At 40.1% G+C, this 27,094-nt stretch overlaps 1 protein-coding gene across 2 annotated transcripts; it reads left to right on the top strand.

Annotated features, from left to right (window-relative positions):
• On the top strand, positions 1-26,429 carry LOC134355904 (CMRF35-like molecule 1). Of its 2 annotated transcripts, XM_063066436.1 has the most exons (7): positions 1-139; positions 6,354-6,689; positions 8,536-8,572; positions 13,476-13,576; positions 14,839-14,910; positions 17,219-17,271; positions 21,415-26,429. In XM_063066436.1, exons 1-7 carry the CDS (start codon positions 100-102, stop codon positions 21,604-21,606), a joined length of 831 nt encoding a protein of 276 aa, XP_062922506.1. In that variant the 5' UTR covers positions 1-99; the 3' UTR covers positions 21,607-26,429. The 2 variants fall into 2 exon arrangements, with proteins under 2 accessions (XP_062922506.1, XP_062922507.1); XM_063066437.1 differs by lacking the exon at positions 14,839-14,910.
• Positions 26,430-27,094: the final 665 nt, after the last annotated feature.

Below are 27,094 nucleotides of genomic sequence, written 5' to 3'. Positions count from 1 at the left end.
TGTGGAGGGGAAGTGAAAGTTTGGACACAGCAGAGCCGAAGTAGGACTGGGCAAACAAAAAGGCTGTTCGCAATCTGGAATTAACAACAGTAATTAAAAATGGGTGTGACTCTTCTACTATTGGTCACTTTCCTCTCAGGTAAGAAAACATTGATCTTATTTAGATTTTTCGAAGTATGGTAACTGTAGTATTGTATTGTGAAATATTGAGTTAAAGAAGTAATGTAGGTTTGCATCTGTCTGACCAGAACTGAGATCTGTGAGGAATTCTGGCAACAGTATTTTTGATGCCTCTCAAAACAGAATTCTCTCTTAACTCTCAGAGAAATGTTAATCTGTGCCACTTTCCAGCAGTGACAATAGAGGAACAAAACACTTGGTATAATTGCCAGGCGACCAGAATTTAAACATGGCCAAGTTGAATTCTTTCATCAGATAAAGCACTGCATACAGAATCTTGGACTAAAAGGGCATTGTGCTTCATTTGGTAAAATTTACAGCAATGTACCTCATTTAAGTCGCTGATATGTTAAACCAGATAAAATGATAACAATACTCCTGTCAAGAGCAAAATTGAGAATGCAAAATGATCTTTTAAAATCAATTTATGTGCAATGTTGTGGAGAGTCATAAGTGATAAAAAAAATATATATCTAAACACCAATCTAAAGCTTTCAGTTCCTATAATGTCCTCAAATAACAGAACTGAATTATAAAGATTTTTGTTACCATTTGTTACTCTTTTCTGGGAAGTGAGATTTTAACTGCTAGTTAACACAGTATAACATTGCTTAATTCTGTATAACACAGAGGCAATGTCTGACATCCAGCTTTGCTGATTTGTAATGATGAGCCATTAAGCTGTGGCTTATATGAAGCAATTTTATATGCCCTTGAGCTGACAAGGGAATTTCAGTTCCTGGCATCTGTAAAACGAGTTGGCAACCAATTAGTTAAAAGACTCAGCCTCTTTATAAATAATTCTGCTCAGCTGATTCAAATGAAGAGAAATCACTTCTTTATTTGTAATAGGCCAAGTTTGTCTAAAGTTTATGTCTTTGGACAATGCTCAGTATTATTAGCAGCAGAGCCTGGTTCCACTCAAGTTTCAGTTATGCCAGGGTTACCAAACTTTTTGTGCCATTAACTGAGGGGCCTGTAGACACCTAGCTGGGCACCCTTGGGTTACACCTATTTTACTTGGGTGGTTCTTAAACAATAGATAGACAGATACTTTTTTGGTCCCGATGGAAATTACAGTGTCACTGTAGCATTACAAGTGCACAGATATGCAATAGGACCAGCACTTTGAAATCCATGGTAGTGCTCTTATACTGAGGTTCCTTCCTGAACACAGATTGCTTTTATTCATTGTTTTGTGAAAGAATTTCAGTTTCTGTAAAATATCAAGTTATTGCAAGCACCTTTTGGCAGTATCAGTGCTTTCCTTCAAGGAGTGTAGTGCAGCCAGAGACAGCATCACTCAGAAGAAATGTTAAACCAAAGACCTATGATACTATTACTATTAAGAGCATAGAAGTCATTCCTTCCACAACCCATTTTATTCCTTAGAGAACAGCATAGAAAATAACCTGGTTACAAGCACATAACAATTTCTGAGATCTTGCTGTGCACACATAGCTGCTAGGGTTCTTACATTAAAATGGCATTTGCTCATCAAAAAGAAACACCTTGAGACAATGTCAGACCATGGAAAGTATTACATATACAGTCTTCTGTTAATATTATCATCTGCCAATAAATTATTCTGAATGTTATGTATTTAGAAGATAGACTGAATCATTATGTTTGGTGATTTTTAAAAATGTGCTAAGAGCCTTTAAGTAGTTGGTGGTAGGACTGGGTGGTGGACTGAAATTAACTTGTTAGAATCTAAGAATCTCCAATCTCCTGAATTGATCGGTTTTAACTCAAAGTGTCGTTATCAGACTTTGCTAAATGCTCTTAATAGGCTGGCCTGGTTGAATGGAATTCAGCATAAATAACAAATACAAAAGATTCTGCAGACTTCGTAAATCCGGAGTAACACACAAAAGCTGGAGTAACTCAGCAGGTCAGGAAGTATCTACGGACTGGAATAAGCAGTCAATGTTTCAAGCAGGGACCCTTCATCAGATCCTGTCAACCTGTCAAAATTGAGGTGGTTTTCCACCATTGACCAGTACACAGACATTTCTGTGTAAACCTTCAGTGTGGACTGGAAGAAATCTTCAACACATCATTTGACATTAGCTTCAAAACAGACTCCAGAATTCAAAGCACAGGTGGTACTGCAGATGCTTGAAATCTAGAGCAACATATACAAAGTATTGGGGAATAAGCAATGTTTTGGGCCGAGACACTTCCGGTCCATAGATTCTCCCTGACCTGTTGAGTTCCTCCAGCACTGTGTGTGTGTCTGTGTGTGTGGATGTAATGATTACTGATGTAGAATTTTATACAGCCTATTGAAAACATTGCAGATAAGATAATGTTTCTGTTCTCTTTATATTCAGCATTAATTCCGTTGGCTAAAAGGGGAGGGATTTTCCAAAGAGTCTAGCCAGCCTTATGAAAATGGATGCCAATTTTTTCTGGTCACCTATTATGAAACTAAGGGGAAGCTCCACCTCTTGAAGCTATGTGATGCATTAAGTCTATAGGATGCAGGAGCAGAATTAGACTATTCGGTTCATCAATTTTTGTCCACCATTTGATCATGGCTAGTAAATTCCCCATTCTCCTGCCATCGAGGCATTAAAAAAGCACAGCCTCCCAAAGCAGTAGTGATCACACATACATTTTATGGTCACCTGCTTCCTGGAGCACTTTGAGTTACTTAACTGCGAGTGGGATCAAATTTTTTTGTATTGAAAATCTGACCGAGGCACTTGTCAGGGCAAGACCTTCCACTGAAATGGCACATTCAACAAAGCAATGTACCACAAGCTGCTTCACAGGATTTTTAACAACTAATTTTGGATGCCAAGCACATAAGACAGTGATCAAAAGATTAGTTAGAGGCAGTTTGAAGAGAAACATATGGAAAAAAAGAGGAAGAGAAGAAGGAGTGGCTTAGAGTCGGAACTCAGGGGCCAAGGGCCTCGGCAGCTGAAGTCATGACTTCTGATGGGAGAAATGATCGATCGATTTGCGATCAATTTAAGGCCAGAAATGAATGCGTGCAGCGATATCAAAGAAACTGAATGGAGAAAGTGAGGATGGAGGAGAGGGAGAGCTGGTGGTGTTACAGTGAGACCATGATTTGTAAACAAGGAATCAAAATCAGAATCCGGTTAATTATCACTAATATGTTGTAAAATTTGCTGTTTTGTGGCAGCAGTACAGTGCAATACATAAAAATACTATAATTTACAATAAAAAATAATGTTAACAAATAAACAGATAAATACATACATAGATATATATGGATAGAAAGATAGTTATGAATAGATAGATAGTGCAAAAGCGGAATAGTGTGGTTGGGTCCGTGGACCATTCAGAAATCTGATGGCAGAGTGGAAGAAGCTCTGTGTCTTCAGGTTCTCGGATTTTTTAGTAATTAAAAGAAGGCAAGTTCTGAATGGTAAGGGTCGTTAATGATGGATGCCACCTTCTTGAGGAACTACCTTCTGAAGCCGCCCTTAATGGTGGGGAGGCTTGTGCTCATGGTGAAGCTGGCTGAGACAAGAACACTGCAGCCTCTTTCAGTCCTATGTGTTGGAGCCTCCATACCAGTTTGTGACACAACCAGTCAGTATGCTCTTCAGGTAAAATTGAGACCTTGTTAATGGGGCCTTGAGTAATGGTTGGGTGAATGGAACTTCCAGTGACTTTGAACACAGGCAGCAGATCCGCAGATGTCCTTGGACTCGGGAACCTGATGGAAAGTGTGTTGGTGGAGTCAAATAACAAATGACCAGAAAAGGATTTCAGAGGAGACAGGCCGTGGCACAACAGAGCTTAAATAAAGAATAGGTCAATATTACCACGTCTAAAAGCTGAATGACCGTTTTACCATCAATAAACATTTTAATGGTTATGATTGCGGAGTGACTGGAAAGACTTGGAGAACAAGGCAGATCATCAAAACAAAATTAAACCAAAATCACCCCACAGACTTCCATGATGTGTATAATAATGTAAATGTAGTGGGTTTCAGTCTGACTCATATCTTTCACATCCAACTTCTTGTAACCTTCAGACCTGGGTATCCTGTAGTTTACTCTGGCCTATGTTGATCAGTCACAGCAGCCATCTATTGTCTGTTGTTTCAATGTCTACAAGGGTAGCAGCCAGCTGATGTTTACTTGGGTATGAGTAGGCGGTTTATTTCTCTGGATAGTTCAAAACTCACAGTGGATAATAATATAAACTTGATTATTTTTGATAAAGTGGCATCAGTGTCCATGAAGTTGCAGGATATTAATAAAAATCAACACTTTTTACTAATTGTCCTCTGATAAGGAAACCTGCCACATTTATCACGTTTGGCTTATTTGTGACTCCAGACCCATAAAAACATGGTTAAATCTTAACTATTATTGGAAATGGCCCAGCAAAGCTAGACAGTATTTAATCTCTGGCGACACTTGCCTGTGGCAATCCCCAGCACATCCTTAAGACTAAATTGATTGTTAAAGCAAACATCACATTTCATTGTACATGTGACAAATAAATCTAAACCTGAATCAGCTCTTTACCAGAGTATCATATCATAATGGCCCTCATTCTTCAACTCCAAGTCCAAGGGCAGGATTTTAGATACAGATTGGAATTTTCCCCACGTACAACCTCCGGGCCCTGATCACTGTGAATTCCCCAGCTGATCGCTCATCCAACATTCCAGGCCCAGACTGTGGTCTTAAAACTAATGTCGTTTTGTAATTCTTTGTCTGTTAGACGACACTGGTGCCAAGCTGTATGGGTCCTAATGCCCTTCCCTTGAACAACATTGGTGTCATGAAGAGGAGAGACTTGCAGCATGGGAAACTGCTGGTCTTCCATACAACCTTGCCCAGGCCTGTGCCCTGGAGAGTGAAGACTTTCCAGGCGCAGATCCATGGTCTCGCAAGACTAATGGATGTCTGTTAGACTTCAGATGAACAAATTCAGCAACTTGTAGATCTGTGCATGGAGAGATGTAATCAACTAAAAGTAAAATAGTTAGACCAGATGATTGCCTGGCACAGAGAGGATAAGTGTGAAGGGCAAGGAAAATGAAAGAGAAGAGCAGAGGAAGAAAATGAGTAGAGCAGTCAATGACATGGCACGGAGAGGGATAATAAATCAGCCATGATGGAATGGAGGAGCAGACTCAATAGACTAATTGGCCCAATTCTCCTCCATATCATCATGTCTAAAAGCTGAATGAGTCCACACTGACCTCTTGTTTCCATCCAGGGGGTCAGTGTGGACATGATGGAGGATTACAAGTACCTGGGGATACGAATTGACAAAAACTGGACTGGTCAAAGAACACTGAGGCTGTCTACAAGAAGGGTCAGAGCCGTCTCTATTTCCTGAGGAGACTGAGGTCCTTTAACATCTGTCGGATGATGCTGAGGATGTTCTACGAGTCTGTGGTGGCCAGTGCTATCATGTTTGCTGTTGTGTGCTGGGGCAGCAGGCTGAGGGTAGCAGACACCAACAGAATCAACAAACTTATTCGTAAGGCCAGTGATGTTGTGGGGATGGAACTGGAATTTCTGACGGTGGTGTCTGAAAAGAGGATGCTGTCCAAGTTGCATGCCATCTTGGACAATGTCTCCCATCCACTACATAATGTACTGGTTGGGCCCAGGAGTACATTCAGCCAGAGACTCATTCCACCGAGATGCAACACTGAGCATCATAGGAAGTCATTCCTGCCTGTGGCCATCAAACTTTACAGGTCCTCCTTTGGAGGGTCAGACACCCTGAGCCAATATGCTGGTCCTGGACTTATTTCCATCTGGCATAATTTGCATATTATTATTTAATTATTTGTGGTCTTATATTGCTATATTTATACTCTATTCTTGGTTGGTGCAACTGTAATGAAACTTAATTTCCCTCGGGATGAATAAAGTATGTCTGTCTGTCTGACTGTATATCTTATGGCCTTATTGACATACACTCAGTAATCACTTTATAAGGTACAGAGGTACCTAATAAAGTGGCCACTGCGTGTATATGGCAATTACATGAGGGTTTCAATTAAATGGAGTCAAAGACTCATAAAGCTCATAAATAGGCCCTTCAGCCACCCTTTCCATGCTATCCCTTACTTCTTTACATAAGCTATTTTGTGCACAGCAGTATAAGCATCTATCTCTTGTACTTTACAACATGTTATAATTTCACACTTACAGTGACATACGCTGACATAACTGGACCAAGTGCGAAAACCGGAACGGTGGGAAATGAGGTTGAAATCGACTGCAAGTTTAACCCATTTTTCAGAAGCTATCAGAAGTACTGGTGCAAGGGATACTACCGCAGGACCTGTACTGTTTTAGTACAAACGCAAGGCCCTGAGATGAAAAGTGGAGACGGCAGAATAACAATTGCAGCTAACAACAAAAAAGGAGAACTTACAATACGAATAGAAAGATTAAGAAAAAGTGATGAGGGTTGGTATTGGTGTGGAATAGATAAACCTCATCTTCTGGATCCTTCAAGTGCTGTAGAACTGAAAATTCGTGAAGGTAAGATATTATTCTGACCTGCAAGTCCCAGACTTGTGTGTCCTTTGCATAAATTTAAGATATTCTGCAGATGATAGAAATCCAAAGGAACAAACACAAAATACTGGAGAAACTCAGCAGGTCAGGCAGCATCTATGTAGAGGAACGAACAGCCGATGTTTTGGTCTCAGCCCAAAACATCATTCTTCTCCATAGATGCTGCCTGACCTGCTGAATTATTTTGTGTTTGTTCTTTTATATGGTCCTTTCTCTGTTTTCTCTCTCTAACTGCCTTTATTAATCTGTCAGAATGATTTAAAACACAAGGGGTTCCGCAGATGCAGGAAATCCAGAGTAACACATACAATATTCTGGGAGAACTCAGCAGGTTAGTTAGCATCTATGGAAATGAATGAACAGTCAATGTTTTGTACCAGACTCTTTATCAGGTCTTGGCCTGAAGCATTGAAAGTTTATTCCTTTCCATAGATGCTGCCTGACATGCTGAGTTCCTCCAGCATTTTGTGTGTAACAGAATGATTTGTTTGGTCAAATTTATGTTTGTTAACATGTCTGACATTCACCTTTACATTTCTGTACGTGAGAAACTGAGCCGAATTAGTTATGTTAGTAGGCGACATGTTGGCATAGCAGTTGGCATAACTCTATTGTAGTGCCAGGGACCCAGGTTCCATTCCATCACTGCCTGTAATGAGCTTGTAGGTTCTTCCCTGACCGTGTGAGTTTCCTCCAGGTGCTTTAGTTTTTCCACACATTCCAAAGATATATGGGTTAGTAGGTTAATTAGTCACATGGGTATTATTGGGCAGCGTAGCCTCATTGGGCATGTAGTGTGCTGTATCTCGACATAAATGAAATAAGCATTAACACTTTGGACCCAAGATCAGGACAGAGGTTGTGTATCTCACCCACTGTCTCCCCAATGCCATTTCACCATTGACAAGGTGGGAGTATGCTGGAGTCACCTCCATTTGCCTGAAAGAATGTAGATCTAATCGTACAGAAGAAAACTGATATCACAGAGGCATTTTAATAGACAATGAAAATATTTTAAAAACTGCAGATGCTGGAAATCCTAAATAAAATCAGAAAATGCTGAGAACACTCAGCAGGTCAGGTACCATCTGCAGAAACATTATTTCAGTTTGAAGGTCATTCATCAAACTGGAAAACTGAATAAAAAGATTAGTTTTAAGTGCAAAAGGATGGGGTTGGGGTATCTCTGAGAGAGTGAGAGCAGAATTGCCATGGTGATACGTTGTTTATTAAACCACCTGGTTGACAGATTATGAAGGCAGTTGGAGAGTAAGAAATAAAGTTGTGTAAGATTATGAAAGGTAGATCAAGTTTTATATATCGCTTTGTTCTCTCCTTCTCCATCTGCTCTTTTCCTTGTAATGGATCAAGAAGAAATCAATTGAAAATGGTGGTCAGTAGGGTAGGGAGCATATTTGGAAAGAGATGCAGAGTTATCATTCACGTTCGTTTATCACATCAGAGAGAGTGAGAAAACAGTTAGCTTTTATTTTTTATGTTTCAGGGAGGGTGCCAACAATAGATAGGACTAAGGGAAATCGCTGAGAGTGTGACGACAGTGTTGCTAGAGTGATGTTCTTCCTATGGAGCTGTGCAGTTGGTGAATTAGTAAAAGGGTGTTGGAGAAAGAACAAACAGAGAAAAACCTGAAAAACACAAATTATACATCTTTTTCTCTGTTTTCTTGTGATAATTTCCCTTGTTAATCTACCACAACGAGCTTTTTATTTGTCTGTGTTGCATCACAACAGTTGAGAATGAATCAAGAAATGCATGAATAACAAAATAATGCTTTTATATGTTTTAACAGTTCAAAAGTTACTTCCTTCAGACAAACAAAGACTCAGGTGAGTGTCCATTTTCCTGTTGTGGACCGACCCAAATACAACAAAGTAATAAAATGGGATATTACTGAGACATTAATGAATCTGTGTAAAAGACTTTGACACATACAGGTATATATAGCTAGGCTGCCGAAGACTTTAGCACAGCTCTGTATTTGTCAACGTGAAGCAGGAATCGAGTTTGTAAACCTGGTGGGAGCAGAGGATGTTGGGAATGGTGAGGGTGGAGTGCTGTGGAAGGGGTGTGGAACAGGTGGCAGAGTAGGAGTGCCGGGGCGGTGGGGTTTGGGGGGGGAAGTTGAAGGTAGAGACATACCCAGGCCACCGGGGAAGGTCATTTGACTCCAAACAATTAGTTTATTGATCATTACAGAATGTCTCTCCAGCTCTTCCCACTCCCTCCCCTCTCCCATCCCCTTTTCCCAACCACGATTCCTCTCTCCCTGCCCCCTTCCCACTATCAGTCCACAATAGAGACCCATATCAGAATTAAATTTACCATCACTCACGTATGTCATGAATTTGTTTTATGCAGCAGCTGTACAGTGCAATAAATAAAATTACCACAGTACTGTGTAAAAATCTTCAGCGCCCTAACGATATATACGTGCCTAAGACTTTAACACTGTGCTGTAGACTCATAGAATCAGTGAAATGTACAGCAAAGAACAGGCCATTTGGTCCTCCAGTTCTATACTGGCCATCTTGTTTATCTGTACTAATTCCATTCAATAATTTCATATCCCTTTATGTCATGCTCAGTCAATTACTTGTCTAGATACTTCATAAAAGTCGTTATTTTTACTACTCCATTATCCCCTTTAAACCTCTGCCCTCTCACCTTTTCCCTTTGATTTTAGACACCCTTATCATGGGAGACAGATTATTTTCTATCTACCTACCTGTGCCTCTCAGAATTTTATACGCCTCACCTCTCAGGCTTCTTTGTTCCCGGGAAAATGCACCCCACACCGCCTAACCAATCTGCTAAAACTCTCATCCTACTACATATCCAACTTTATAGATTAATAGTCCTTTAAGGGAAGTTTGGGCAGATAGTTTGTATCCACTGGAATGGAGAAGTTTGAGAGGAAACTAGATGAAAGCATGCAAGACGGTGGATGTTGAGAGCCTGGACATAAAGATACTACTCCCTCTTGTGAGAGAATCTAGAATTAGGAACCACTGTTTAAAATTAAGGGATCGTCCATTCAAGGCAGAGTTAATATGAAGCTATTTCTCTCAGAAGTTTACGAGTCTTTGGAACTTCCTTCCTCAACGGGTAGCTCAATTGAAACCCCTGAATTTTGGAAAGAAGTATTTGATAGGTAAGGGAGTGAAAGATTATAGGGTTCAGGTGGGAATGTTGATGTTACAACCATGCTGTTATAACTGAGATTTATTATCACCGACGTATGACGTGAGTTCTGTTGCTTTGTGGCAGCTGTGCAGTGCAAGGACATACAGATCTATAAATGTACAAAAACAAAGCAAATAAATAATTTAGAGAAAATACAGAATAATGAGTTGTGTTCAGGGGTTCAAGGACAGTTCAGAAATCTGATGGCAGAGAGGAAGAAACTCTCTTCTAAAATGTTAACTATGGGTCTCCAGGCTCCTATATCTTCTCCCTATTGGTCGTACTGACGACAGGGCCTGTCCCAGATGGTGGAAGTACATAATGATGGAAGATGTCCTTGATAGTGGGGAGGCTGGTGCTCCAATTTTATGTGGGCTCAATTTTTTTTTTCAGTTTTCTTTACCATCAAGGAGATGGCTTCCTTGGTGCGGACCGTACACATAGTGGGAAAGGGCATTATAACACCAGCAGCTGCTCAGCAGGGCTGCATTGTTCCGAGCCCGGCTCCCATCTCTTGTGAGATGTCGGCAGCCTGGTTATTCTTATGTAGCCACAAGCTTCCCAGCGTCCCACCCATTCCCTTCACTCCTGCTGCCCGCCTTCCTGAAAGAGCCTTCTGCGAGTGCTGACCCAGCCATGGAAACGAGTGCAGGCCAACAAAACAACCCTTTACCCCTCAGACAGCTCGCCCTGCCACAGTCCCTTGCACTGATTCCAGGTTGCTCTGAAAACCATTTGAAAAAATTATGCCGAGTTTAAGTAATAGATCGATCAGGGGCGGTGCAGTAGTGTACCAATTAGCGCAATCGTTCTATAGCACCAACAACCACCAATCAGGAGTCAATTCCCATTGGATTTTGTATGTTATCCTCATGACTGTGTGTTTCCTCCGGGTGCTCCAGTTTCCTCCTGTATTCTAAAGACGGATGGATTAGGGTTGGAGTTAGTGAGTTATGGTAATGCTATTTTGGCGTTGGAAGCATGATGACACTTTCAGGCGCCCAGCTCAAACCCCGGACTGTATTGTTCTTGGATGCAAAATGACGCATTTCACTGTATGTGTTAACACTTCGATGTACATGTAACAAATAAACTAATTTATAACATTAATAAAATGCTAAAAATTGGCAATGTGTAAATGGATTAAAATTTCAGGCGGGAAACACAGGTAATTCCAGGGACCTTTCCTGTGAAACTCAATGACTCCCCACTAAACAGAATAGAATCTTGCCAGATGCACCAGTTTTGAGAGGGGTAAAGCAGAGGGGAAGAGTTTGTGCCCGCCCCCCCCCCGGCTCCACAAGTTATGGAACCACTGCTAGCCCTAGTGCTGAGCTAGTGGTGGTCCTCAGGGCCAGATGTCTTGCTATTCACCTGCTAGTTCACGTCATTGCACAGACATAGTGAACCATCAGTTCAGTGCAGCACAGTTAACTATTATAGAGATTCACAGAAATTCCCCAATTTCCATCAAGATTTCTGCTGAACTATCAGCTGAGGAGTGGAAATTGACCCTCCCCCCCATCAAGTTCAAGTTTATTGTCATTCAACCATATACTGTATATGCATACGCCAAATGAAACAACATTCCTCCAGACCCAGGTACATAACACAGTATATATACATAACTCACACAACACAAAATAATATTACTATACATAAGTTAACAACTAAAATATATTCCAGAAGACTGACATTAAGCATAATCTAGTGACAATCTCCAACTGCATCATTTTCATTAATCACCAGCAAACTTGGAGATCAACCTACCAAGAAACTATCAAACTACCAAATTTGGGGTGTCTTTCCATCTTTCACCAGTGCCCAGATGGGTCTGCACGAATCTTTAGCATAGACTGGAAGAAATTTTCAACACCTCATTTAACATTAGTTTCCAGAATTCAAAGCATAAGAGATTCTTCAGATGTCGGAAATCTGGAGCAACACGCATAAAATGTTGGGGAATAAACTGTTGACATTTCAGACCGGGACCCTTCATCATGACCTGATGAAGACTCTTGGCCCAAAACATCAACTGTTTATTCTTCCCAATAGATGGAGCCTGATCAAATGAGTTCCCCCAGCATGAACGTGTTACTGCAGAGTTGCATTTTCTACGACAAAACCACATTCACACTTCTGCTTTTACTTTAATTTGCATCCTAATATAATATGTCATAAATCTACAGAAGGGAATAAAACTAGGAAGTGCAATTCATTAATTTGTAAATTAGCAATTGGTTTAGTAAATTGTCTTATCATTATCAGGTGTACACGGGTACAATGTAAAATATTGTTTTGCATGCCGTTCACACAGATCATTTCATTACAATGGTGTATTGTATAGTCCAAGGTAAAACAATATTAAAATGAAGACAAGAAGTGTTTCAATTACAGCAAAAGTGCAGTGCAGTCAGACAATAAGGTGCAAGGTCCTAACAAGATTGATTATGAAGTTAAGAGTTCATCTTTTTGTTTAAGGGGACCATTCAATCGTCATTTCACCAGATAGCATGATAGTTGTTGTTCTTGAGCCTGCTTTCAGGTTTTTATATATTTTGCTCAACGGGAAGGGAGAGAAGAGAGAATGTCTGAAGTGGATTTTATGATATCACTGTTAGATTTAATAATGGTATTACCACTGATAGGGTCCATCTGTCATTATAAAGTTAATTTTCATGGCATTTGTACTCTGTGTATTTATGCCCATGATAGCAATAAACATGAGCATGTTTCATCAAAAGCGTATGCCGGCTGAGGCTGTAAAAATTGTACAGAGGATCAATCAATTGTGAAATAACAATCGCTGTTTGTCATTGTAATTTTTCATTGATTCTATGGTATTTCTTTACTCTGCTTTGAGTTCCTGCTTGAAAATGAATCTCAGGGTAGTATTTGGTGACATTGATAATAAATTTACTTTGACTGGAAATTTTTACAAAAGCTGCAGTGGAGTCATTTATGAGGTTGTGGAAAGAGGAAGGGAGTTCATTTTTTTCTTTTTATATTCAGTCGTGGAAGTCATAGGTCCTTCTGTGGCTGAGCAGAGTAACATTGGTAACTGGTAAGAGTGGGATCGAGTGTCAAAGGGGTTCTAGGGAATGCCACTGTTACCAGTGAACCAATGTTACTTTATGATAGATAAAGAGAAATTGATTATGTCCCTGGGGCTTCAGCAAGTGAGCGGGAATGCAATCAATGTCTCTTTATCAGAACTCCAGCTATCATTAAACCATTGTAGATGGATCACTGACTCAATGCCACATTGCTTTTGGCGTGTGAGAGGGTGTAATTCCACATTGGTTGCTAGGGTTAAACACATGCAAAATTATTGGCTGCCAGTTGAGCACACTCCCAACATTCAGCTGCACTGAAGTTAACTTCAGTGTCCTAGATTGTAATCTGATGTTAGAAAATGACAGCCATTATATCAGGTAAATTATATTGCATATATGATTACCATCATATTTCATGGTGCATATTCAATTGATACATTCTGACCTTATCTTACTGTTCTTTTTTACTCTCTTTTTCATAAAAACCAAGGCTTTTCATAATACTTGGACTAGTCTTTGGAATACTAACTATGGTGTTTCTCGGACTCCTGGTACTAGTTATGAAAAAAGTGAGAAAGCAGAAAAATAAAGGTAAGTTCAGAAAATAAAGCAAAGTTTTTGCATTAAGGTAAATCCTTGCTACAAAGAAACACTAATCACATGATATAAAACAAACTTAACTTATTATATCTTGATTTGCTATGATGCACATGCATTTACACTCAAGAACTATATGTGTGTTGTCAGGAACAAGTCTCCTCAGATTTTAATTTCAATAACCTCACTTTTTTTTATTTTATTCTGGCATAGATCTCAATAAAAGAGTTAGCCAAAAGTGATGGAACCTCCTTCATCTCTCTGGAAGAATAGGAGTTCTGTTGCACTGTCTATTCAGCACAATATAATGGTGACAGGATTGCCAGTGACATGGCGACAATTTGTGTGTGACACAATGCAACGTGCATTGTTTCTTGCTGATGCTTTACAAAATGTTTGGGAGTCACGTTAGCAACACAAAGGTGATTTTTATTTGTTAATTAAAAGGACTGCTTGTCAGCAATCTATCAGACTCAAGGCCATCCTCCTGTTTGGGACTGCAGAAAGAAACAAAACAATTATACTTACTTGAACAATTATCAACACACTGAATGAATGAGCTAGAACACATTAAATTCTTCTTTTGTTAAAACAGGCACCATTTGATTACCTGCTAAATAATCTTATTGATTGCCCGTAATGCATATATTGCATTTTTGGTCTGTTAGGAGAATCTTCCCTTTCTCCTATTACCCACTCTCCTCACCTATCAGATTCCTTTTTCTCCAGCCCTTGAGCTCCCCCACCCTACCTTTACCTATCGTCATCTAGCAAGTGTCCTTCTCCTCCTCCCACCTTTTTATTCTGGCAGCTCCTGCCTTCCTTCTCAGTCCTGATGGCAGGTCTCGGCCCGAAACATCGACTGTTTATTCATTTCCGTAGATGCTGCCTGGCCTGCTGAGTTCTTCCAGCTTTGTGTGTGTGTGTGTGTGTGTGTTCTATATTTTTGTTTGGTTTGAGCAGAGAAGGGTAGCTAATTAGATGAGGCACAAATTACATTAGTCCAAAGTTCCAACATATTCAATATCCCACAATATAAAGAGGGTCTTAAATTCAGTGGTTTCTGTGTGAAATTTGATTTTAAGGAAATGGAGTCATCTCCTTCAAGTGAAGCAAAAGCTGAATAGCAACTGAGTCCTACCCAATCAATACGATTGGTCTAAAGTAGTTCACAACTGGTTCACTTTTCACTGGAATGATAATTATTGACTGGGCTCAATCTTTGAGGGTCTGCCTTTGCATTTAATTATTCACAGCTCTGAATGAACATATGGATGGCTGCAAAGTGGAATTTAAAGGGAAGCAGGCAATTGAAGGGCAAGAGACAGGTGAGTGGGATCAATTCTAACAAGAATTCGAAAGTCTCAGGAAAGGGCTTTTTAACATATGTATCAGTAGCATTTTCCAGCATGGTAGGGAAATAGAAAGCTGGTATAACCATCAGACAGGAAATGGTAAATCTGCAGTGTAACAGTTCATAAAAGTTTTGCCTCGCGTTTGCCTCCCTGCTTTATGAAAATGTTCTTGCGTGAGTTGGGTTTAAGTGGAGCCAACCAGAGAGACTGCAAGCCAATACTAAAAAATCCAGTGGATACTTACAAATCATGATGGAATCTCAGAAAGGAAGGCAGACATGTAAGCAGAATTACAAGATTAGAGAATAAATGAGCAGCCTGCAACATCAAAATAAGACCAGTATTGCAGTTCAGATGCCCTTGAAAGGAATTTTTCCATGGAGAAATATATTTATACTTGGAAATAACTCGAAAAATGTGTAGCTCAGGTGGTTGATGGTTGGGTCTGGTCTTGGCATCCATTTTCAAACGTTTCGTCACCATACGAGGATGATGTCTCCGTGTATGGTGATGGAACGCTTGCAAATAAATTGCCAAGATCAGAGAACAACTCAACCAGTCAGACTTATACATATATTGCACAATTTTCAACCACAAATTGTCCTGACTACTTTATAAAGAATGAATAATGGTTGAAATACTGACACAATGATATTGAAAGAAAATATGGCAGTCAAGGCAAAAGTACAGCAAATAGCAAAAAGATAACGATTAGATCATCAGTTTGGTGATGTTGGTTAAGGGACATCAGGATTAGCTTCTGCTCTTCTAAATGGTGCCTTGGTAATCATTTTCGTCCAGCTGAAGGGCATTCCCTTGATATCATAAGACCATAAGATATAAGAGGAGAATTAGACCATCTGGCCTATCAAGTCGGCTCAGCAATTTCATCATGGCTGATTATTTTCCTTCTCAGACCAAATCTCCTGCCTTCTTCCCACATCCCTTCATGCCCTGACTAATCAAGAATCTATCAATCTCTGCCTTAAATATACATCCATATTGAAACATTTCCTCTGGTTAACCATGCAGCATCAGCCCAGATCATGGAATCAGAGAATGTTTACAATACAGGAGGAAGCAATTTGGCCCATCATGTCTTTGCCAGCTTTCAACCAATGTAACTCACTAGTTCCATACCAGCCCACTCTCCAAACCTTTCTTCACCACACATTTATCCAATTCTGTTTTGAAGGCCACAAGGAAGCCTACCTTCTCCACATCCGCAGGCAGTGTAGTCCAGATTCTAACCACATGTTGCATAAAAAAGCAATTCCTAACATGAGTTTTACTTTTCTTCTCCTTTATTTTATATTGATACCTTTAGTCCCTGACTATTCTGCCAGCCGGAACAGCCTCCCACCATCCAAACACACAAAATGCCTGAGGAACTCAGCAGGCCGGGCAACATTCATGGAAAGAAATAAACAGTTGACATTTCAGGTCGAGAACCTTCATTGAGACTGAAAAGGAAGAAGCCATTCTGGCTTTCTGCCCTTCCTTTCCAATCCCAATGAAATGTCTCAGACCAAAATGACAACTGTTTATTCCCCTCCATAGACACTGTCTGACCTGCTAAGTTCCCCCAATATTTTGTGGGCATTACTCAAGAAAGCCAGCATCTGCAAATCTCCTGTGTCTCCCATTATCCACTTTGTTCACCAACTCAGCACTTTATATGCTTCTATCAAATTATCCTCTCAGCCTTCCCCAAAAAGAAACATTCCCACTTTCCTCAGCCTTTGTTTGCAACCAAAGTCCTTCAACCCAGTAACCATTCTCATATGGACCTTCCTTGGAACAACAAGGAATGATACAATTGCCTTTTATATACCCAAAAGAAATATGAATAGACACCTAAGACAATATGCATAGAAAAAGGCAATCACCAACAATACTCAAATGTGAAAATTATTATACAATCTAGTTCACAGTGAATGAATGGAAATTAAACAGTGCAACCGTTTCAGAATATATAAAGAGATTTAAGTTCACACACATGACTGACGTAGCTTGCTTAACAATAGCCAAAACAAAGTCCCTGTTTAACACTCATGACATCCCTGTAAAGATTTATTGTGAGTAGTGGTTTAAACCATTACACAAAGGCTGAAGTGTTGTCAACTGAGGAAGAATAGATCAGATTCTTCCTGAAAATTGACGCACCATGTATCTCAGTTCTCCTTTTCCCATCTGAAGGTCCAGTGAATGTTAAAATTTGCATTTGACTGAGCATGTTTCCAGATAGTCTTATTTATTCTGGCTATGTTTGTATTTTTAGATAAGGAGAAGGAGTCAACTGCCGAGAATTCTATTCCGAAGTCAAACTCTGCGGTAAGGCTGCACACTCTTGACAATAGGATGTTTTGGAGTCGGCCATATCATTTGAAGAGTATGTTACCCATTTCACGATTCAAAGTACACTTATTATCAAAATACATACGCAGTATACAACACCAAAATTCATCTTCCCCACAGGCAATTATGAAACTAAGAAAATAATGGAACCCGTTCAAAGAAAAACATTAAATTCCTTCCCACATATGCAAATAAAATCCAATCGCGCAAACGGCAGCAAAAAAAGTGAGCGAGAAACAGAATATAAAACGCAAAATCGAAAGAGTCCTGGCATATTCAGTTCTGCTCAGTTCGTTATCTGCAGGCTGCCCTGATCAAAATTGCCCAAAGTAGCAGCAAAAGAAAGAGTGATCAGAAACTAGAAACACATCATAACATGAACTACAGAGTCCAATCCATAAACCACATCAATTAAACCTTGCCCAAGCTCAGAAATCCAATTACATTGGATTACGTTACATTAAAGAGATTACATATCCCATTTAAAGAATACATTGCTACTGTGGATATGTAGGTTTTATATATACAGTACGCATCAGACCTATCTATTCTATGTTTTATCTGGAGATACTGCACAGTAACAGGCTCTTCTAGCCCGACGAGCCCACAATGCCCAATTACACCCACGTGACCAAGTAACCTACTAACCTGTAGGTCTTTGGAATGTGGGAGGAAACTGGAGCACCCAGAGGAAACGCACACAGTCACTGGAGAATGTACAAACTCCTTACAGGCAGAGAATGAATCCAGTTTGCTGGCACTGTGATAACATTACGCTAGCCTCCATGCTACTGTGCTGCCCCAAACCAACAATTGCTTTGCAATTACTGCCGTCAAAGTAGTAAAGCATCTCACATCACTTCACGAGTGTAATGAAATGTTTACACTAAACTGCAGGAGATTTTGATACATTTGTGTGCCTGGCTTCTTGTTCTGAGAGTGTGCCCCATTGTTCCGTACCCTTCAGCTCAAGAGAACAGCTTCCCATCTCCTTCTCCTGAACCGTGTACTCCATAAACTTAAGATCATAGCACCATAAGATATAGGAAGAGAATGAAGCCATTTGGCCCATCGAGTGTGATCCACCATTCCATGATGGATTTGTTTTATTAAGAGATACAGCACAAAACAGGCCCTTCTTGCCCAATGAGCCGCACCACCCAGAAACCCACCGACTTAACTTAGTCTAATCACTGGACAATTTACAATAACCAATTGACCTACTAACCGGTACATCTTTGGAAGGTGGGAGGAAACTGGAGCACCTGGAGGAAACCCACACAGTCACGAGGAGAATGTACAGACTCCATACAGATAGTGATGAATTTGAACTCTGCACTCTGATACCTTGAGCTCTAATAGTGTCACGCTACCCAGACGCTACTTATGCCTCTCAAACCCACTCTCCTGTAGCAATTTATTGTCATAATGTTTTAACCTTGTAGTACATCAATGCACAGTCAAAATAAATTGATCTGTATGGGCAATAGGTAAAGCAAGATTTTCACTGTACTTCAGTACATGTGACACTGATAAACCAATTACCAATTTGTGCCGATGCGAGACATCATAGAGCCTCTAACTCACACATTCAGCTACCGGGTTCAAACAGTATCTGTGTTGAGTTTACATGTTCTTCCGTTTACGAAACTAGTTTCTTCAAGTGCTTCAGCTTCCCCCAAATCCAAAAGACGTACAGGACATGTTAGTAGAGTCAAATAATATGACAATAAGACCCTAAGATATAGGATCAGAATTAGGCCATTTGGCCCATTGAGTCTGCCCTGTCATTTCATCATGGCTGATCCAACTTTCCTCTGAGCCCTAATCTCCTGTCTTCCCCCATATCTCTTCATGCTGTGACGAATCAAGAATCTGCACTAAGTGTACATAGGTTTGACCTCCACAGTTACCTGTGGCAAAGAATTCCATGGATTCACCACTCCCTGGCTAAATAAATGTCTCATCTCTGTTCTAAAAGGACACACCTCCATTCTGAGGCTGTCCTCTGCTCTTAGACTCTCCCCCCATAGGAAATATTCAATAGGTTTCGATGAGGTCACCCCTCATTCTTCTGAATTCCAGCAAATACAGGCCCAGAGCCATTAAACACTCTTCATAGGTCAAGCTATTCAGTCCTGGAGTCATTTTCGTGAACCTCCTTTGAACCCTGTCTAGTTTCACCACATGTTTCTAAAATAAGAGGCAGAAAGCTGCTCATAATACTCCAAGTGAAACCACGCCAGTGCTTTATAAAGTCTCAACATTACATCCTTACTTTTATATTCTAGTCCTCTTGAAATGAATGCTAACATTACATTTGCCTTCTTCACCACAGACTCAACCTGCAAATTAATCTTTAGGGAATCCTGCACAAGGTCTACCAAGTCCCTTTGCACCTTAGTTTTTTGTATTTTCTCCCCATTTAGAAAATAGTCAAGCCTTTCAATTTTTCTACCAAAGTGCATGACCATACACTTCCGGACACTGTATACCATCTGCTATTTCTTTGCCCATGCTCCTAATCTGTCTAAGTCCTTCTGTAGCATCTCTACTTCCTCAAAACTACCTGTCCCTCCACCTGTCTTTATATCATCATCAAACTGCAACAAAGCCATCAATTCCATCATCCAAATCATTGACATGTCACGTAAGAGGAATCGGTCCCAATACAGACCCCTGTGGAACACCAATAGTCACCAGCAGCCAGCCAGAAAAGGCTCTCTTTATTTCCACTCTTTGCCTCCTGCCAATCAGCCACAGTTTTATCCATGCTAGAATCTTTCCAGTAATACCATGGGCTCATAACATGTTAAGCAGCCTTACACGTGGCACCTTATCAAAGGCCTTCTGAAAATCCAAACTACAGAACATCCAGAGATTTCCATTTGTCTATCCTGCTTGTTATTTCTTCTTAGAATTCCAACAGATTTGTCAGGCAAGAGTTTCCCCTTAAGGAAACCATAATGACTATGGCCCATCTTATCAGGTACCTCCAAGTACCCAAAATCTCATCTTTAATAATTGACTCCAACTTCTTCCCAGTCACCGAGATCAAACTAACTGGCCTATAGTTTCCTTTCTTCTGTCTTTCTCCCTTCTTGAAGAGTGGAGTGGAGTGGACAGAATCTTCAGTGAGTTGACAGGAGTGGACAGAACCTTCAGTAAGTTGAAGATGAAATGAATTAGGCTGGATTAATGTAAAGATGGCTGCTTAATGGTTGCATACACTCAGTGGTGTGAAGGAATGTTTTTGTGCTGTTTCTATGATTCTACAGGATTCTTTCTTGGTCTTCTAAAACTCCCGTGTATTGGTTAACCCTCTCCAAGGAACTTATCCCAGATATGAATATCCTTAACATTTTGTTCCCCGGCTAATTGAACATAGAACAGTACAGCACAGGAACAGGCCCTTCGGCCCACAGTGTTGTGCTGAACCAATTAAATTAGTGATGAAATGTCTAACTAAATTAATCCCTTCTGCCTACACAATGTCCATATCCATCCATGTCCCTCACACTCAAGTGCCTCTCTAAATGTCTCTTTAAATTCCCTGATGTATCTGCCTCTACCACCACCCTAGGCACCGTATTTCAGACACCCACCACTCTTCGCAAAAAAAAGAACTTGCCCCTCGCATATCCTTCAAACTTACCCGCTCTCACCTGAAATGCATGCACTCCGATATTAGGCATTTCAACCCTGGGAAAAAGATACTGTCTACTCTGCCTTTGCCTCTCATAAACTTATAAACCTCGATCAGATCACGCCTCAGCCTTTGCCGCTCCAGAGAAGGCAACCCAAGTTTGTCCACCCTCTCGGTGTAGCACATTCCTTTTAATCCAGGTAGCATCCTGGTGAATCTCTTCTGCACCCTCCCCACAGCCTCAACATCCTTCCTATAATGGGCGACCAGAACTGTATACAATACTCCAGGTTATATATCTGCCCTCTTGATATGGAGACCACAGCAGTACCTGCTACACCACAGTACCAGACTGTATAAATAGCAATTACATAGTTTTATACCATAGCCCCTTTTTTTTTTACTATGGGAGCAATTAAAGCCAATATAATTTCACTGAAGAGTTAACACTTTGTCTCATTCTCTGTCTGCAGCTCTCCAAAGAGAAGGAAGCAGGAGTTACCTACGCCACTGTGGCAATTCAGCCTACTGGCCACCCTCAGGAAGACTCCGCCACATACGATAATGTGAACCCTTCCAGCAGCCCGGAGGAGAACAAGCCATCAGTTATCGAGCCTCCAGCTTCAGAGCCGATAGAGTATTCTACAATTGCATTCAAAAAGTAAAAATTCTTCTCCACCTAACGTTTGACCCGTTTTCTGCAGAACAGCGTCCCTGTAAATCATAACTTGCTCCATTTGGATACGTTTATCACTTTGTGCGTTCTATCCAGCCACTGCATATCAGATAAGTCACAGAACATAATGCCAGATTTTCCCAATGTGTACCCATGCCACGAATCCTAGGCACGCATTTGCCCTTTGAACTTACGTTGGGTGGACAGAGAGAATCTACTTCATTTCATGAAGGGCTCAGGATTAAGGGGAAGTAAGTCAGAACTCAGTTTTTCAGGGGAAATATTAGACATCATTTCTTCACCGAACATGGAGTGGAAATATGGAATTCTCTCTCCCAAAAATCTGCTGAGGTATGCATGCTTATGGGGTGAGGGGGGGAGGGGATGTCAATTGAAAAACTCAGAACAGAGATTGTTAGTTATTTATAAGGCTGGGTGATCTGGATCCAAGAAACAAATCAGCCATGATCCAACTGAATCACGAATCACGGAATGGGCTGTAAGGCTGAATGACCTTTCGTAACTGAATGAGCAGATGGGCCGAAAGGCCGTTTCCGTGCTGTAGCGTTCTATGACTCTATAACCTACTTTTTCACCTACCTACATAACCTAATAGTCAACACTGACTTCCTAAGTAACTAGAAAGTTAGTCTCAGACAAACAGTCAAAGCCTTTTCTCTGAATCAGGGACAGACAGAAAGATAAAGCTCCATTAGATGAGAAGTGGGGGAGTGAAGGGATGAAACACAATAACTAACAGTCAGTCCCTAAGTTTTTCTCTGGTGTCTCATGTACTATGGCTGTGCCATTCTGATACATAGTACCCCAGAATAGCATGCAAAAAGGTGCACAACTATAATTTCTTCCTGATTCTTCACTATTTAAGATTTAGTTTATCTTACACCTAACAGTGCTTCATTGCCTGAAGGTAGTGCGTATGCTTGCACTTCATGTGAGTTAGATACTACGACTGGCGTTCTTCACTTCAGGTTTTGTTCTGTGTTAAAAGTGCTCAGATACAGTAGTCACACTTGATTTACTGTGGTGCAGCATCATGAAACACCTCCTCACACTCTGTTAGCCAACTGGACTGTCCAGCCTTTTGCTTCACTGCCAGCCTCCAGGCTGAGCTGCTGATAAACAAGAGGGGTTCCGAACAACTGTCCCATGAGACTTGTCAATATTGCCTCTTGGTAAAAGCCTCTTTCAAAACTACACTTAAGTACTGCAATTGTGAATGACACACATACACAAAATGCCAGAGGAACTCAGAAGATCAGGCAGCATCTATGGAGAGGGGGATCAGCCATTCTTTCTTTATTCCTCTCCTTAGATGCTGCCTGACCAGCTGAGTTCCTCCAGCATTTTGTGTGTCTCTGTTGTTCTGGATCTCCAGCCTCTGCAGAATCTCTTCTGCTTTTGAGTTGGAAATGAGATATGAGCGCAAATGGTCACGGCAATTACCATGAGTCAATAAAAAAAATTGGCTAGTGTAACTGGAGACAAGTTAGTAACCACAGTTCAAAATGGGTGATATTGACACGTAATTCTTGGTGCAGATGCGAGGGCATGTTGCTATTAGCACTGGGCAATGCAACTGAAAGGCATTAACATAATTTGCAAATAGAGTTGTCAAAGAATGGTGATGATACCATTGGCTACTGCAGTTGGAATGAATGGCATTCTCACTATTGGTTGTCACAGCTGGCAATAAGGGATGCTTACACAATTGTTTCCTGCAATTGGGGATGCAAAGTGTCGAGACTAATTATGACTGAAGTGAGTAATTGTCCGTGATAGTATTAATGTTTTCAATAGTTGATGAAGAGTAACATTGGTTACCATTCAGTTGGGAATTAGTAGTGGTTGCAGCAACTGGAGCTGAGTGGTGTTAAACCAGCTGGTTACTGTGGTTGGTGGTTACATTGTTGTTAAAATATGTTAGAAATCAGGGGTGTGAACACTATTAGTAAGTACAGCACTGATAATGCCATAAACACAAGCGATTCTGCAGATGCTGGAAATCCAGAGCAACAGACACAAAATGCCGGAGGAATCCAACAGCTCAGGCAGCATCTATGGAAAGGAACGAAGAGCCGACATTTTGGTCTGAAACCTTTCATCCTCTCCATAGATGCTGCCTGACCTCCAGCATTTCGTAAGAGATAATGCTATTGTCAGTTACTGCAGTTGACAATTAATTGCCATTTACACTATTGTTTTCCTATTTCAAGTTGTTAATGGGAAATGTTTGGAGCATTAGTTACTGTAGTGAGGTATAAGGGGTGTTAGTAATAATGGTTTTCAAAACTGGGAATGAGTGTTGATAAAAGGGTCTCGGCCTGAAAAGTCAACTGTTCATTCATTTGCATAGATGCTGCTTGACCTGCTGAGTTCCTCCAGAATTTTGTGTGTGTTGATTTGGATTTCCAGCACCTGCAGACGTTCTCAAGTTTATTATTTACTGTAGTTGGGAATGAATTGTGTTACCATCAGTAAATATTGCAGCTGGGTATAAATGGTATTATAGCTATTGTTTACAGAGTTTGGTAGTAGGAGGTAATATACCATTAATTACTAAATTTGGTAATCAGTGGAGTTAACACAAGTTGTTACTACATTGGAAAGAACTGGTATTAACACAATGATCTCGTGATTTCATGGCGTATATTACACACAAACTCTTTTCGGGCTTCTAGTTGGGTCAGGTGTCGATTTTAAGTGACACTTCAATGACAAACTCAGGGAGTCTGTCATCGAAATATCGGTTAAAATTGACACCTGGACCCTGCTGGAAACCTAAGAAATGTTAATGCAGCATTGACACAACTTGCTATTCCAGCCCTGAATGAGTGCTGCTCATATTCTTCATTAGCACATTTAGAGAGGAGTAGAAATTAGACTCTTGGTTCCTACAACTGGATGCCATCCCCATCTTGCTGTAACCAATAACTAAGCAGCAATTAACACACATTGCCAACTGCAGGAACCAAGAGTTAAGAATTTACAGCTGAATATTGCTAAAGATCATTTGTACTACAGTCAGCAATGATAATGTGCTTGGGAATGTATTGTGTTAGCACCACTCTATCACAGCATTTGACGATGAGTGGTGGCAGCCTGAAATGATTCTCAGTGACACTACACAGTAGCTCAACTGATCATCACAAACACAGATTCTGCCGATGCTGGAAATCCAGATTAACGCAGAAAAAATGTTGGAGGAGCTCAGAAGGTCACCAATTTCCTTGGTGTTTCTCATTTTTCCGACACTTCCTTTATGTGGAGTGTTGACTTAGCAAAGATAATGTTCCTTAATTTAAAATTAAAGCAACACTCTCAAAATAACGGATATAAATGGCCCTCCCACACCAGGATGAGTTCCATCCCGGAAATCTTGAATTCAAATAATTAAATATTTATTTCCCAGTAAATCTTTGATCAGCTTTGTTCCAGTACTGCTCCATTTGCAGAAAAGACAGATAAATGGGAGTTTTGAGCAGGGAAGACATCTGTGAAAGAATATTTTTCATCAATCATTTTAGATTAAGCAGGCCAATGAGGGGGCAGAATGAAGAATGCATCGCAAAATGGTGTGGTTAAGGTTGATAACCAGTTTCCTTAAGAATATAAGAGATAAGGGACAAAATATGTAGTAATAAAGAAAAGCTGTGCCTGGGCTGGGGTGAGACTCATATGAAACATAAACATTTGAAAGGCCAGTTATTCTTTCATAACTTCTATATTGAATGGTATAGTCAGAAATTGAATCTTCACATGGTCTTTATATTGAACGCAGTCTGATTATTATCCTCAAGGAACAAACTCCAACTAATTTCACCAAAAATCAAACTTGAAGTATTAATTTGTCCGCAGTTCAACATCATGCATTGCCCACACACATCTGTGGAGATTTACATCTGCAATGTGTAAAATGGATTATTTAAGAATTAACATTAATAAACCGTTAACGTATAACTCAGATTGGAATTGATGAGGACGCCTGTGTAATACGACATAATGATCACCAATTAGCACCGTTGCAAGATGCCTTCAAGTGGAAAGCCAATTGGCATCCAGACAATAGGATACTTTAATCACCGAAAAATCAAGTAGAATGAGTTTTCTTTTAATTTAAGTATTATAATCTTAGACTATGTAGTCAAAACCCTTTGCCTGGCTGAGCAGCATGGCTTATCTGTATGACATTGTGTCTTACAGTGTAAGAGTGTAAAGAAGAAACATACAGTGTATAGTGTAAAACACACAATCAATCAGAGGCAGGGAATGAACTGAATCTTCATAATTTATCATGTAGGGGATCTGAGGCTTCATTGAATCTATTAGCTGTGTTAGAATGGGTAACTGGGAAGAAGACAGCATTGCATTTTATGCCAAGTTAATAATAAATTGTATTCTAAACTCTTTTTGAGCAACAAAAAGTGTTCCCTGATGCATAAGCAGCACTGAAGTCTGCATTTCTGCAAAATGAGACTTTGAAATCCGATTTGTTTTTGTGCATTTTCATCTAGAACTTGACAATAACCCATAGAATTATGTTTTAAAATGTCAAATGTAATAGCTACTGAATTTAAAACATGAAATCTACATTCAGTTGTTTAGAAATCAGAATATAATTTACCTAATGTATTTTCTATAGTACTAATGACAGGCTAGTTTACATTTTTTAATCTAATTTCACAGCTGAAAAAGGATTTACTAGTCTCCAGTTTTTTTTATTATTTGTGGGATCACTTTTCATGTTTAAATGATTGTGCTATTCTTTACTTCCATGATGATATTAAAATTTTACAAACACATGTTTATTGTATGTGGCTTTCCTTTCCATCTTTCATCACTCAGATATTGAAGCCTGCATCCAAAGAACAAAGTAAATTTATTATCAACGTACGTATGTGTCACCATGTACAATCCTGAGATTCCCTTTTTTGTGCAGGCAATTGCAGTAAATACAAGATACACAATAGAATCAATGAAAGACTGCATCCAACAGGACAGACAAACAACCACTGTACAAAAGACAACAAACTATGCAAATACAAAAATATAAAGAAAAAGAAAGTATAATAAATAAGCAATAAATATCAAGACAACGAGCTGAAGAGTCCTCGAAATTGAGCCCTTAGTTTGTGGGAGCAGTTCATAGTCATAGAATCATAGGACACTACAGCATAGGAACAGGCCCTTCAGCCCATCTGGTTCATGCCAAGCCATTAATCTGCCTGGTCCTATTAGCCTGCACCCAGTCCATAACCACTTCCACTGGCAGCTCGTACCACACTCTCACCACCCTCTGTGTGAAGAATTTCCCCCTCATGTTCCCCTTAAATATTTTACCTTTCACTGTTAACACATGACCTCTAGATAGAGTCTCAACCAATCTCAGTGGAAAAAGCCTGCTTACCTTAACCCTCTCTATACCCCTCATAATTTTGTATAGCTCTATCAAATTTCCC

This window comes from Mobula hypostoma, chromosome 13 (genome assembly GCF_963921235.1).
Source record: "Mobula hypostoma chromosome 13, sMobHyp1.1, whole genome shotgun sequence".
NCBI classification, from domain to species: Eukaryota; Metazoa; Chordata; class Chondrichthyes; order Myliobatiformes; family Myliobatidae; genus Mobula; species Mobula hypostoma.
This window is presented reverse-complemented; position numbering and strand designations above follow the sequence as displayed.